Source organism: Cydia splendana, chromosome 8 (assembly GCF_910591565.1).
Source record: "Cydia splendana chromosome 8, ilCydSple1.2, whole genome shotgun sequence".
Lineage (NCBI taxonomy): Eukaryota > Metazoa > Arthropoda > Insecta > Lepidoptera > Tortricidae > Cydia > Cydia splendana.
In genome coordinates, this window is record NC_085967.1 from 12,796,643 (window position 1) to 12,812,780 (window position 16,138).

General features: G+C 36.9%; 1 protein-coding gene across 2 annotated transcripts; it reads left to right on the forward strand.

The window, feature by feature from the left end:
- The first annotated feature begins 324 nt into the window (after positions 1-324).
- On the forward strand, positions 325-13,739 carry LOC134792876 (mitochondrial Rho GTPase). 2 transcript variants are annotated; one of them, XM_063764311.1, is made up of 12 exons: positions 325-681; positions 770-978; positions 1,087-1,239; positions 1,651-1,782; positions 2,215-2,411; positions 3,223-3,412; positions 3,828-3,963; positions 4,521-4,651; positions 8,737-8,961; positions 10,416-10,606; positions 11,502-11,540; positions 12,413-13,739. In XM_063764311.1, the coding sequence occupies exons 1-12, from the start codon at positions 489-491 to the stop codon at positions 12,537-12,539; spliced, it is 1,923 nt and encodes a 640-aa protein (XP_063620381.1). In that variant the 5' UTR covers positions 325-488; the 3' UTR covers positions 12,540-13,739. The 2 variants fall into 2 exon arrangements, with proteins under 2 accessions (XP_063620381.1, XP_063620380.1); XM_063764310.1 differs by lacking the exon at positions 11,502-11,540.
- Positions 13,740-16,138: the final 2,399 nt, after the last annotated feature.

Sequence of the window (16,138 nt, forward strand, 5' to 3'; positions counted from 1 at the left end):
TGTGCTAGGATTGATTAAGCCATGTTTTTAAAAGCTTTTAATCTATGTAGTCACCTTTGTTCCCAACGCTTATACATATGTCTAGAATAGTTTTTGAAGTATGTAATAGCCTTAACACACTATCGCACCGCACAAAGGTCGCGATGCGGTGCGGTAGTGTGTTACACTATTAAAGCTGCGGTGCGGTGCGGTAGTCTGTTACGTCTTTTAGGTTGGACAGCCTGTATTTTTTTTTTTTATCTAGCATGTTATTGCAAAAATGAATTTTGTTACGTTTTCTGTGGTTGCAGTATTTTTGTCCATGATTTCGGTGAGGATTTTGGTTTTTTGTCTGTGACTCTGTGGCTAAAGTCAATTTCTGAAAGGTCAGAGAATTGTGATTCCGGTTGGAATAAAAATTATTAAAATTGTTTACATAATATCAGCAACTATTTCCTTGGAAGTTTATAAGAATTATGTGTTCATAAATTGATAATTAACGTTTCGTAATGGTTTTCGAGTCTTTACCCCGTACGGTTCGCATACTCTTGCTTGGAGAACCTGGAGTGGGAAAAACTTCGCTTATTCTTTCTTTAGTGACTGAAGAATTCTCAGAACATGTACCACCTAAAGCTGAAGAAATCACAATCCCTGCTGATGTCACCCCAGAACAAGTGCCAACCAACATTGTGGATATCTGCAGTAAGTAGTTTTATTGACATTTTTATATTCATGCTCCTAGCAACAACAAACAACTTGAGTCAAATTAAGGCATATTTTGTTTTTTCAGTGGCTGAGCAAACGTTAGATCAAATTGGTGAAGAAATTGAAAAGGCTCATGTTATATGCATAGTGTTTTCGGTTGAAAAACAAGAAACGCTGAATAAGATTGCTTCATACTGGTTACCGTTTGTAAGGGAAAACTGCCCAGACGACCACAGGAAGCCAGTCATTCTTGTTGGGAATAAGATAGATTTGATTGATTATTCTGTTATTGATGTGAGTATTAATACTATATAAATGTATATAGTATATTCACATGAAATGGAAAGACTGTGTTATAATATTTATATCTGTTATCATAATAATATATTTATTTATTTTTAGCACATATGGGACATAGCTGAAGAGTATCCAGAAGTGGACCGTTGCATAGAATGCTCAGCAAAAACACTTACAAATGTCTCGGAAATGTTCTACAATGCACAAAAAGCGGTGCTACACCCTATCACACCCATTTATTCCATTGAAGAACAAGAGGTAACTAGTATATTCTTTACTACAAGGGGAGTTAAAAAAAAATAGTGAATAGATTCAGGCGTTACATTGTGGAAATCCATGTTAATTAAAACCAAAATATTACTTTGCTAATCCGCGAAAAGATAATATAATAAAAGCAAGTAAGGAGTTAAAAAATAAGCATAAGTAAGACTGATGGAGTCCATCAACTTGTTAAGGCTGGAAATCTTATCTAAAAAGAAAGATACATTTATAGAAACTTACATATGTTATACATAAATATACTAGAATCCCAAAGCTAAATTTATATATTTAAAAACCTGTGTGTCCTTGCATTCTAATTTTAGTTGTATTCATATAAGTATTTTATAGATAAAGTCAAGTACTACTTTCATTGCCAAAAGTGTAAATCATGGATATATATTTTTCTAGCTGACAGAAAAATGTAAAAAGGCCCTTTCAAGAATATTCAAGATCTGTGATCTAGATGGCGATGGACTTATGGATGATTATGAGATTACATTATTCCAAAGAAAATGCTTTGATACTCCACTGCAATTACAGGTGAGAAAAAAATTGCCTATGCCATTCAATTTTGTTATAAATAAAAACTAGCGACCCGCCCTGGCTTGGCACGGATTAACAAATTATACACCTAAATCTTCCTCAAGAATCACTGACACTCTATTGATAGGTGAAAACCGCATGAAAATGCATTCAGTAGTTACACTTATAACATACTAAAATGTGTAAATTTTACAAGGTAGAATTAATAAACATACATACATAATGCTTGACCTTGCAATATATTTTTTTGTTACAAATATAAAGCTTTTTTAAATGTATTGAGGGTTGAGTAAACAAATCTTAAAAGTATGCTGATTCAATTTTATCCAACAGAATGTATGGATTTTTTTTTGTTAGTTATTTAAGCACTATGTACATGAAATGGAAAGGTTGTCTTATAATTACTTAATGAAGTTTTTTTTCTTCCAGGTTTTAGATGAAGTAAAATCTGTAATAGCCCAGAACATTGCTGGGGGCATAGAGAATGATTGTATCACAATGAAAGGCTTTATATTTTTACATTGCCTGTTCATACAACGGGGGAGGAATGAGACAACTTGGACAGTTCTCCGCAAGTTTGGATATGATGAATCCTTAGAATTGATGCACAGCTATTTGTATGCAAAGTAAGTTATGTCAATGACATCCATTTGACTCAATGTTTTCCAAATAACAGATTGCATCTGTTTTTTTTTTTATTTGCAATAAATGGACTTGCCATTTCGCTGGCCTAATATTACAGGGTTCTATATTTCACTTTTATCGAACTAAAATTTGAACATTGTCATAGTGACATTAAGTTGAATTGCAACTATCTCGAAAATGTAACATAGAACTTATAATATTGAGCCGGCGATTTGCTCAACAGAACTTTAGGTCACATTAAAGCAAACTTTAATTTTAATAACAAACTATGGACTTCAACCTGATTGGTACAAAATAATACAAATAATTTTTCACCTCAGCAGCTCGAACAACTTTGCTTCTTAAAAACAGTGAGCAAAATGCGATTTTGCTCACTGAGTCATTTTGTCTCACTCAGTGAGCAAAATGCGATTTTCCCCACTGAGTGAGACAAAATGACATTCAAGAGACCTTTAAGTCAAATGTAATTTCAACATGCGGGGTCTAATACAAGTTCGATATACTTGGGTTCTATTATCTCTGTCCCTCTAGGTATGTTCTCACTGCTTAGGTTGAAAAATTTTGTGTGCTACACGAGATCCAAGTTATTTACATCTCGTGTGCTTTTGAATCCCTTACTACGCTCAAGATTCTAAATTAGATTAATAGAATCTTTCGCTTGCACGGGACTCAAAATAAGCACTCGAAGAAATATCAAACTTTGATCTCTTGTTGTACAAATAACTTTATTATCCTGTCACTTAGCCAGCATCATAAGACATTATAATTATTGACTTTTTTATATATTTGCAGCATCAAAATACCGTCTGGTTGTACATCAGAGCTCTCATACAAAGGCCAGCAGTTTTTGACGCAACTGTTTGAAAAATACGACAGGGATAAGGATGGCATGCTCAATCCAACTGAATTGAAAAATGTGTTCTCAAGCTGCCCTAGAATCCCTTGGCACAATTTGAGATACACTGTACCTACAAATGAAAAGGTTTGTAAAAATTTTATCTTTGAATCACACGGATACCCTGTGTTGACTACATGACTACTATGATTCCTTCCATTCTACCACTTCAAACTTGTGATATTAAATGAAATTTTCATGGGCTTCCATGACAATTTCACATGAAACATCATTACATGAATATATCATGAAGGGGCCGCTATTATAAAGCTATTTCCATATATCTATAATGTCACTTTTCATATCGAAAATATCATTAAGGGGCCCCTATTATAGCTTTATAGTATGCCCTTTAAACATTACAGATATATGGAAATAGTGCCCTATTGACAACCGACAATAAGTACCCTTTTGGACCTGATTCTCCAAACCTACAAGCTTACTTACAATAACTACTACAACTTTCGGTACTTAATATTATTGTTTTTTTTATTATTATTAGGGATACCTGACGCTGCAAGGCTGGATGTGTCGCTGGACACTGATGACGCTTATGGATCTACAGAACACAAGTGCCTATTTAGCCTACCTGGGTTTTAACTTCCTTGAAAACGAGTCACAAAAAGCTGCAATACACAGTGAGTAAAGCATGCCGTTATAGCAAATTTCATTTATTTCATAACATGTACGCCTACAGTTCGGATACAACCTATTTGCGAATGACCGAAGATATGTAAAAAAAATATTTGGGTATATATCTTATCTCCAAAAACACACATATAAGTACATAGGTGAACATGTTTTTGACGGTGTTGTGCGACTTTCGATCATAACAAATATTTTTTCTTAAATACCATTATTTACGGTTTTAATGGTTTTGTCCTCCTCTCAAATGTACAAATCTTACAATTACTTACATACTTGCTAGGAAAGGACAAATGCCGGGCATTAACATGATCATGCTAGCTTGTCCAATTTTTATCCAGTCTACTTTCAAATGATGATGTAATTACACCCAAGGTCATACATGGATTCGCATCCAACGCCGGATGTGAATTATGGTGGAAATTAGTTGAGAATATGAACAAACTAGCCAAGCTTGTTATTGTATTTTGAATTTTATTACACTGACTGTAAGGTCTATTTTAAACTGTTTATTAGTTGTTGTATCTAGCTGACGTAACGCCTGTTTCAGTAACCCGTGAGAAAAAGGTGGACATTGCCAAGAAACAGTCGAGCCGCAACGTGTACCAGTGCCACGTCATCGGCCCGAGGGCGTGCGGGAAAACTGCCATTTGCCGGAGCTTCCTTGGCATCGCACATAAGGTCATTATCACATATCGCAATGTGTTTCGAAAATTATGTATAACAATTGTCTAAAAAAGTTTTAAGTCAAAACTGTAGGTAACTAAGAGCCCTTTGCTTGGAAGCTAGTTGTCTGGGAATGTGGGCCCGATTCGGATTTTGAAATAGACATCTATTAGATATCTTTTAGACATCACCAAGATACGATAACGATATGTTTAAGATCTAACCTGTCAAATTTGACATTTGCGCGATTCTGGAGATACTGTTGAACGATTTCCACAGGATATGACTTAGAGATCCAATTCACATCTAATAGATATCTTACTCTATCTAACGTAAAAGTGACATTGGTTGCCCGAATTGCGCTGCAAAAGAGAACTAGTTGATATCTAAACTATAACGTATCTAGAATGGATCTAGAACGTGTCGTCTCTTGTAAATATCTTGAAGTTCGAATATGGCAGTATTTCATATATTTTATATGGTTACTAGGTTATCTAATGGCCCCAACTTTTGAGAAGAAGAGTCAATCGCAATAAAAATCGCCAGTGTTACGGCGTTCGCTACCTAGCGAGGTTGGTTGCACGGAGCGGGTGAGCGGTTTAACGAAAAATATAATGAGCAACGCTGACTGGCGCGGACGCGTGTCACTCGCGCCAGCTAGCGGACGCCCGCTAAGGGCACGCAGTACCGTCTTTACCATATGGGCACACGGGGCCCGTACCCAGGGCCCCCATCCTCAGGGGGCTCCGAAGGACAGACAGTAACAGTATATTTGATTACCCATGATAAATAGAAGATCATAGTAGAAAAATGTTAGTTTAATTCGCTAACTTTACTTTCCAAAAGGGCCCCAAATTCTTATGTGCCCAAGGGCCCCAGCATAGTTTAAGACGGCCCTGAGGGCACACATCTCAAAGAGCCGCAAAAGTTGATTTTAATGGTCTAAGAACTCAAATGTTAATTTGTTGGGTGACTAAGAAACGTGATTCGTATCTCCAAAGAGCCGTAAGCGGCTCGCGACGCGACCCATAGTTTGCCGACCCCTGCCTACTAAGCAAGACAATTTTCCAATTACAAAAGGTCGCTTTTTCGGAGCAGGGTTTATTTATAAGTTTACGTTTGATCTATCTCTCCCCTGGCGCCGATGGTACGGCTAAACACACATATCCGATATTTTTCATATGGCTGATCAAGAGATTACCTAACGAAGATTGATATTGATAACTAAGTATATGGAAATAAGATTATCTACCGACAATAGTGATTACATATAATAGTCTGTTCGAGAAACGGAAAACGGTGAAAAATAGAGATAATACTCCTAAAAATACGTGTGATACCTCATTAGAATCGTAATGATGACTAAAAAATGTATTCGAAGCGTGTAAAAAATATCAAAAGTTATAAACAAAAAAAGGAGGAAAAAAGTAGATATTTTTTATTTCCCTAATATCTCAAAAAGTATTAATATTTAAGAAACCAAAATTAACATTATAAAAGAGGAGGATATTTCCAATCAAACATTCCATACTTGCAGAACTGTATCTCCATTATTTATACTTTTTATTCAACGCTGAACACAGCCCTCCGCGCCTCATTTTCGAGAAACGCGCGCGGCGTGAAATAACGATTACGTAACATTAAATATAATTTTAAAGATATTAAATATTGATTGAAAATCCTAAAAAAATATGGTGTATTTAAAACATGTTAATGCAAATATACTACTTGTATAAATTTATCTTAAAGTTATTTTTTCAATAAGTTATGCAATTGTTATTGTTAATCAACAAAATTTTCTCGAACATCCTTCTTTATTGAAAACGAAAAAAAATTTACAAATATCTATTGTAAAATTTTGTCGCTTTCTAGAGCCCTTCTCATATACACACTTAATAAGATCACATTATAAAAGTTTTAATAAAGTTAATACTTTGCTTAAAATAAGTTTTAGAATAACATAGAAAATTGACGAAAAACGAAAAATCAAGGTAAAATTGTAAAATATAAAACAATATTATAACCAAACTATTAATTTTTTCAGAACTTTTATAACGTGATCTTATTAAGCATGTATATGAGAAGGGCTCTAGAAAGCGAGGAAATTTTACAATAGTTATTTATACTTTTTTTTTTCGTTTTCAATAAGGAAGGAATTTCGAGAAAATTTTGTTCATTAACAATTGCGTAACTTGTTGAAAAAATAACTTTAAGATACATTTCTGCAAGTATTACATTTGTTGACATGTTTTAAATGCGGCATATTTTTTTTTCAATGAATATTTAATACCTTTAAAATTATATTTAATGTTACGTAATCGCTTAATCATAATCATAATAATCATAATATCGTTTATTGCACCATGGTAAGCAGTTGTTACAAAAAATACAAAAGTATAAAAGTTTCTCATGGACCCCAGAAGGGTGTTGCAAGCATTTTCTTAAGCTAAGTATCAACCAAATTATTAAGGAACACAAACAAGCCTTAAAATTAAATGTATACAAATTATTGATATTAATTTACTTAAGAAAACTATCATTAAGGAATTCTGTGACAGAGTAGTACGCTTTTTCTGTAAGGAACGATTTCAACTTTTTTGCGTATGCCGTGTCTCTTTCTTCTGCCTTTATATAGTTCGGGATGTGATTGTAATATTTGACTGCTGCATAATGAGGGCTTTTTCGGTATATTTCTAAATTTGGGACGGGTAATTCAAGCTTATATTTTAGTCTTTTATTTGGTAGCTCTCGGAATAAATGAATGTTTTTTCTTACATATATGCCTAATTCATAAATATATATAGATGGTAGAGTGAGTATGCCAAGTTTAATAAAATGAGGTTTGCAACTTTCCCAATTTCGGATTCCTATTAATACACGAACACATTTTTTTTGCATCACGAATAAGTCGTGTGCATCTGTACTATTACCCCATGTTAAGATCCCATATCGTAACCATGAATTAGCGAAGGCATAGTAGGCGGTTAGAGCTGTTGCTAAGTTTGTAGTTTTGCGAAGCATAAAAAGTCCATACAGAAACTGGGATATTTTGGTTTTAGTGCATAGTATATGAGTTTTAAAATTAATATGGTTATCAAGTGTAATACCTAAGAGTTTGAAATGTTCTACTTCTTCAATGTCTGTTTCGTTAAGTGATAGTTTTAGTTGTAATGGCGTTCTTTGATACGGATAAAATTGAATTAATTTGGTTTTATTTGAGTTTATTGTGAGATTATGGTCGCGCATCCACTGATTAATATGATTTAAGGTACCTGCTAGCTTTACGTTGCTTTTTCACGCCGCGTGCGTTTCCCGAAAATTAGGTGCGGAGGGCTGTGTTCAGCGTTGAATAAAAAGTATACATAATGGAGATACAGTTCTGGAAGTATACAATGTTTGATTGGACATATCCTCCTCTTTTATAATATTAATTTTGGTTTCTTAAATATTAATACTTTTTGAGATATTTGGGAAATAAGAAAAATCTACTTTTTTCTCCCTTTTTTTGTTAATAACTTTTGTAATTTTTTGTGTGCTAATACACGCTTTGAATACATTTTTCTAGACATCATTACGAATCTAATGAGGTATCACACGTATGTTTAGGAGTATTATCTCTATTTTTCACCGTTTTCCGTTTCTCGAACAGACTATAACCAATGCATTGAAAGATTGTTCTAATCTTCATTATTTTTACCATTAGGTATATTATTTTCCTCAATAATGCATGCAGTATAAATATATTAAATATATTTACCTATGTAATTCCATATTCGCACATTGGAAAGGGAAGGGTTAGGTATAGGTAATTCTCATGCACAACCGGAGTCACAGTGTCACCGAAAACAGCCCTTCATTAGTGTGGCTGACACCAAAAAAAAAACCATGAAACTTAGCATGAACATTGAAGTATCATAAATTATGTCTGATGTTAGTTTTTACTAGAAATTGTAAAATAAAGAACATAGAGAGAATAATAGAACTTTTCCAAGTGTAACTTCTACATACTCGCTCATAACTCTCATAAGACTTGAGTTACATAATTTTCTCCACAACTGTAGATGTATACGCTTAGGTATAACTGTGACGTTTAATTTCAGAAAATTAAACCAACCCAAGAGCGCGGAAGTGGCGACAGCACCGACAACTGCTGCATCAACACGGTCCAAGTGTACGGCCAAGAGAAGAACCTCGTGCTCAAGGAGATACCCATCGCGCGCGTGTCGGACTCGCTCAACCCCAGCGAGGTCAACTGCGACGTCGCTTGTTTGGTTTATGATGTATCCGCCAGCCGCTCGTTCGAGTACATCGCGAGGATATACATTGTGAGTTGTATACTATTGTACAAGAACCTCGCGCTTAAAGAGATACCCATCGCGCGCGTGTCGGACTCGCTCAACCCCAGCGAGGTCAACTGCGACGTCGCTTGTTTGGTTTATGATGTATCCGCTAGCCGCTCGTTCGAGTACATCGCGAGGATATACATTGTGAGTTGTATACTATTGTACAAGAACCTCGCGCTTAAAGAGATACCCATCGCGCGCGTGACGGACTCGCTCAACCCCAGCGAGGTCAACTGCGACGTCGCTTGTTTGGTTTATGATGTATCCGCCAGCCGCTCGTTCGAGTACATCGCGAGGATATACATTGTGAGTTGTATACTATTGTACAAGAACCTCGTGCTCAAGGAGATACCCATCGCTCGCGTATCGGACTCGCTCAACCCCAGCGAGGTCAACTGCGACGTCGCTTGTTTGGTTTATGATGTATCCGCTAGCCGCTCGTTCGAGTACATCGCTAGGATATACATTGTGAGTTGTATACTATTATACAAGAACCTCGCGTTTAAAGAGATACCCATCGCGCGCGTGTCGGACTCGCCCAACCCCAGCGAGGTCAATTGCGACGTCGCTTGTTTGGTTTATGATGTATCCGCCAGCCGATCTTTCGAGACATTGATATCCGATATACATAGTGATTATACTGCATACTAGTTGCTTTAAATATGAGATGTAGGCCTCGCGGCACCAAATCGACCATTTTGAGAATTCAAAAGATTGAGTTAATAGTTATTTGTTTTACAAGGGGGCAAAGTTGTTGTTTAACCGCTCGTGCTAATATTGATACCCGAGCAAGCGAAAGATTCCAAAATTGAACCACGAGCGTAGCGAGTGGTTCGAAAAATGGAATCTTGAGCGTTGCGAGGGTTTCAAAGCATGAAGGTTAAACAAAATTTGCCCCAGAGTGAAACACAAAATTTTTCACCACACCAACCCGAAGCAAATATTAAATGTAAAATATCAAACAAACTCAAACCAAATCAAATTTAAATGAATGTTATTAAATATTTATAATCCAAAATCATCATTTAAAAGGCAATTCTACCAGCAAACATAAAAAAACAACTCTAAAGTTGCATTTGATTACTTTGCCTCACATGTGAATAAAATGCAACTTTGCTATCAGTTTTTGTAGTTTTTTCCGAGCTGGTGTGGTGAAAAAATAATTGATATACCTAATTATCGAATCTGCTCACAAAATTCAACGAGAATCGGTTGAAAAATGCGACCTGTAGAGGCTGTAGAGAAGAATATCTGGACGTAAAAAAAAAACATTTCTTCCAAAGCTGAAAAGAAGATGTTTTGCTCGTGCTTCGCGCTGGCTTGGTCAACTAGAAATATAATCACATCTTGCTAGGATATAACGAGCACGAGTCGGCCTCGTCAAAATATAAATATGATAATCTTTTTTCAATCCAGAAATATTTCCCTTGTTCCAGAAATATTTCGCGGAGAGCCACATCCCCGTGCTGATCGTGGGCACCCGCAGCGACGTCCCCGTCCGGCAGGAGTACATCCTGCAGCCCGAGGTGTTCTGCAGCAAGTACCAGCTGCTGCCGCCGCAGAGCTTCGCCGTGCGCGAGAACCGCCGCGACGTGTTCGTCAAGCTCGCCACCATGGCCGCCTTTCCGTAAGTATTCACATTTCAATGTGGATAAATGCGAAGCTTAGCGCAAATAACACTGCGAGCAAATTCCTCAAAAATAAATAAAATAAAAATAATTCACGTCCCACTGCTGGACACAGACCTCCTCTCATGCGCGGGAAGGAAAGCGGAAAGGACAAATCGGGACTAAATTTAGAAAGTGAAACATAAATCAAACGCCCTCTCTAGTAAGCAATTGGAAGATTTTAATCCCATTTATGCGTTGGTACTAAAATGCTGATAGAATAGGACAAAAGCTCGGGCAAATTCAAATCCCGGGTCGTATTTGAGTTTCTCGGAAACTTATATACGAAATGACATTTAATATTTGTATCAGTCGCTTTCCTATTAAGGAAAACGTTGTAACGAAACCGGACGTTTGTAAAATATAAAATACCTACATTTTATTTAAATTTATTATCTCGCCTTTGCCAAATACCTAAAACTGAACAAGTCAATGTCGATGAGGACATTGCCTATGGCGTTTAATAACCATCATGTTTTAATTTCAAGTGACTTATTCAGTTTATTCTTAAACTTGGACAAAGGGCTTTTTAACTTGATTATATTGGCTCGTTTGCATTTGCACTAACATGTTTCCGTACGAGTGTCATTTTTGGATAAAATTTATGGCCTTGTAAATAAGGCGTAGTGTGTGTATTTAAACTGTACCCAACTAGATTTTTGGATCCTTGTCGTATTTTTATATACTAGACGAAGCGAGGTAAAGCGGGAAGTCTTATAATTATTATAATATATTAAGACAATATGTACATACTATTTAACCTCCATAAATTAAATTTCTTGCTTCCCTTCGCCTCGTCAGTCAATTTGTAACCGAGAGATAACCATACACTGTTATTTTAATTGTCTTTGTCAGTCAATTTCAAGCTGCTTGGATTTTATTCAGCAAACGCAGGTAATTTTATTTATACGGTCATTAATTAAGTCTAATATAACTTTTAAGTATTAATATACTTAGTTTGTAATACTAACACAATGGGATCTCTGTTATCTTGAATTAAATAAATAATTGAAAATTGAATTGAAATTGAATTAATATTTAAAACAGAATTTATATTTTTATTTACATTTGGACATACTTATTGCATAGTTACTTAGCGTAGCGTAACCCCTTGATCTGCAGCTTAATCAAATTCATAGAATTAAATAACAATTACTGCCAGTAGATAGATTCTTGCCCATTGCCAGTTGGGTTTAAAAATATGTTTATTTATGTAATTTTATAAGATTATTGTAAATACCTACAACTTTTCTCTGTTACCCACCTTTAGTTATTAATTTATTATGTCTATAAAAGGCGCGATTGTCCCACGGGCGCTTTTGTCCTAAATTAATATCAACTTTACAATGAGTATGACCAATATATTTACATCGCTAAGTACCTACCTGTAGGTAAAAAACTTATCTTAACGGCGCGGCCACGACATCGAGCGACTCGCGACAGCGGCAGCGATAACCATAGGTTGGAGCGTGACACAGCGATCGGACCTTTCGCTCCAACCTAATATGGTTATCGCTGCCGCCGTCGCAAGTCGCTCGATGTCGTGGCCGAGCCGTGAGTCTCTCTTGTTTGTGTGAGTGAAGTAAGTATACGCATTTTTTAATAAGCTAAAAAGGTTCAATCATTCTGGCCACCTGTACTTTATTTAATGCGTTTTTGTAAACTGCACACAACTACATACAAGAGGTGCTTCAGCTAATTTTATTGCCTATACCTTAGGTAATTTTAGGAACAGACACAGAATAAACCGTTTATAATGTCAACAGACACTTGAAGCACTTCGCAAGTTTCGCCGGCGAGAACTCCTCGTGGTGGAAGGCGGGGATCGGGGTCGCGGCCGCCACCGTCATGGGCCTCGTGCTTATCAAGATGTTCAACTTCCAGAAACGATAACTGCCACCTCTGAGGCCGCTGTCCCACCGACGATTACCTAGCGAGAGTAGAGACATTCACTTACAGATAGAGTGTTTGCGAAGAGTTTCCGAAAATTTGGAAAAGTTCTCAGAAATTTCAAGAAAATTTCTTGTGAAATACTTTCATTTTGGAAATGGAAAATTTCGATTCCCATACAAAAATATGAGAAGTTGCCGAAATTATTCCATGTAGGTAGATCGCAATTTTTGGGTACCTTTCGGACGGCACATCGTTAGGGGCATAAATTCCAGAAAAATGTCGGGTACGTGACGCTGTTTTTTAACACTAGGTAAAGCCGATAATTGGCATGATAACGTTTGATAACTTAGCTTTAAATTAAACGGTATATATACAGATTTCTGCAGGTTATAAACTTATTAGGTAGCTGCCATACGCGTCACGTCCCAGTAGACATTTTTGGGAATCCCTCATTACACTCACTTCTTCGGGTATTTTTCTCTCGTGCTGCTCGGAGCAGCTAATGGCGCTAAGCGCGAAAATCGTTATCCACAAACCAGTAATGTAGATTTTTTCATACCTGTTATGATGTCACGAACACGGGAACATTTTATTTTAGTGACAGGGAACTACTTGTTTGAGCTTAGGTTAAACTTTGGACAATAAATTATGTCGCAATTAGGCGTTTCTATTGTGGCAACAAACCTTAGGCAAATTCTTCTCTTGAAATAAGCGCGATTAAATGAGGTTCGGTGTCTGGCACCTATATAAGACATGCAAACTACGTGCATTTGATCAATTACGGTTTGTGGTTATCACTAACTGCTCTCCGAAAGGCGTTGCCGTACCTACGCTGACGACGCGTATGACGCGCAAACTTGACAATCCTAAATCGGTTTTGTTAGACAGTGGTGCTAATGTGCGTAGGTATATATTAATTTCGCGGCAGAGTCGGAAGAAATAGAACAAGAGAGTTCACGCCGGCAATCTGCAACTGTCTGCCAGAACTACGATTCTTGAGTTAGATATAATAGCGTTAATTGCATTAGTCGGTTCCTTCCTCGTCGGTGGTGGGATAGCTGCCTATACAGTTGTATTAGATCATCATCTATGAATAGAGTGCATCTCACACCAAAGACATAGTTACATTTGCTTCCTGCAGCTTAATATAATACACAGTATTTTGTTTTTTAAATGTAAATAAAGTTTTATTTATTCCTGTACTTGTTTTTGATTTCATTCATTCATAAAACATAATATCTGGGGGCACGGCCGTGCCCCCGCCAAGACGAGACAAAGGGCAAAAGGCAGTGCATATCTTTTCTCGGCACGTTTCGTCGTATTTTCGAACCCTCGTAGTTTCGGCTTGGATGATGCTAGAGGGCTGAAATTTTTAGTATACTATGGCGTTAGTAAACTTATCAAAAACACCAAGTTTTATTAGGCTACCTATTATACTTAAAATTTTATAGAATCTTTAATTTTCACTGTCCGAACCCTATGAAATTCGTGTCATAGAAAATACAGACTACTTCCTGAAGACCTAGAAGGCTGAAATTTGGCATGTAATGATAGGTCTATATGCTAACACATATGGTGATGAGAAATCTGTAACTTTCGCCCTGCAACCCCTTGAAATGGGGGTACCTAAAATTTGCCGTAAACCTGAAAACATTGGTTCCTGAAGTACTAGAATCGTGAAATTTTGTGTGGGAGCAGTGATCGGAGTGCTAATAAAGAAAACACAATAAAAAAAACCAAAAAGTTTTCGAAGTTCAGATTTGAACCAGCTTCACGTAAACCAGCCAAGTAGCGCCCTCTATATTGGCACTGACTGTTTCTTGTCGTAAACTTTTCAAAACCTTACTTCCTCTACAAAGCGAATTTGAAATAGAGGCGGATTGTCATAGTGAATTTACTGCCATCTTTCGACAGATGTTTAAAACTTTTAGAACGCCATTTAACTTTGATCCTTATTCTTTCACTGATATGTGTTAAATTTGTTAAATATCATAAAGTGTCACCAAGATGATGATCGCTCGAAAAGAATACCTTGTACAGGAGAACAGCCGGAGACAAGAAAATATTTTTGCCGGATGAAACGGTTACGCTTAGCTCACACTTCGCACTCGCTTGGTCAATACAGAATAGTACAAATTTTAATTTTAAAAATAACCGGCCTAGTGCAAGTCGGACTCGCGGCGCTCGAAGGGTTCCGTATCATTACGCAAAAAAAGGTAACAAATTACGTTTGTTGTATGGGAGCCCCACTTAAATATTTATTATATTCTGTTTTTAGTACCTATTTGTTGTTATAGCGGCAACAGAAATACATCATCTGTGAAAAAATTGAAAATTTCAACTGGTCTAGCTATCACGGTTCATGAAATACAGCCTGGTGACAGACAGACGGACGGACGGATGGACGGATGGACGGACGGACGGACGGACGGACGGACAGACAGACAGACGGACAGACGGACAGCGAAGTCTTAGTAAGAGGGGTCCCGTTTTTACTCTTTGGGTACGGAACCCTGAAATTGTCTAATGATATCGAAACCGCTACTTCTTTAGTGAACGTGAACACAAAATTCATCGTGAATCACTTTTTTAAATTTCTAGAAACATACAATTTGTAATACATACAATAGTGAGTATTGCTGCAATGTTTTGCCGCCAGAGTGCAGCACTAGTGCACCTACTAAACCATAAAGTAACTTATACATACTAGGCCTTAAACAGTTTTTTACAAGTTTTCACTATGACATTGATGCATCAAGGCGGTTTGTTTACAGGTGGCCTACCGTGAAATTTCGTTATATATGCCTCTCTATCGATCGAATAGGCAAGAGTGATAGAGAGGCAGAAACCGAATTTTCAACTGCCGTGTTTCATGGTAGGCCATGAGATTGAGTTAGTGACGCAGAGTTTTGCGTAATATTCCCTATTGTCGTTTCTCATATCGCTAAAGCACGCGGTACGAGCAAGGAACGAGGCATGCCGTGGTACGGGGACGGGCTAAAAAACTGAGACAACTATCACAAAATTATTGTCGTCCTTATCATTGCGTTCATGTATGGAGGTTCTAATACAGTAATTAAAGAGTTTTTTGTAAACTGTGACATGACAATTTCAAAAGTCATCAACACGTCGGGTTGTCAAAACAAACCAAAAAATTTGCAAAACTGGTATTAGATTTTCTTTAAAATGGGTTACGATATTCGAGAGTTGTTAATACACGTGGAACTGCAGCTCAAGGCTTAAGGCTTTATCGGAAACACTTCCCAAATTGACGACATCCACCGGCTTTTCAGTGAGAATAGGCCAATCGCCCCTGGTCAGCCTGAAAGGGCCATGCACGGGACCGTGCCAGTGCAAGTTGAGGAAAGGTTTCTCGAGCACTTTAGACAGGTACCAAACCAACGTCAAGTACCTACTCGTATTATATATGTGGAGATGTATTATTTTATTAAAATGTGGGGTTTGTATTGAAGTTTAATTTAGTTGGTAATAAAGTCGAATTTAAACTGTTGTGAGACATTTACTAACATTGAATAATTTTACGGTTTAGACTCACTTGTTTTAAGTCACTCGGCCGACATTTTCGCGATGTGTAGTAG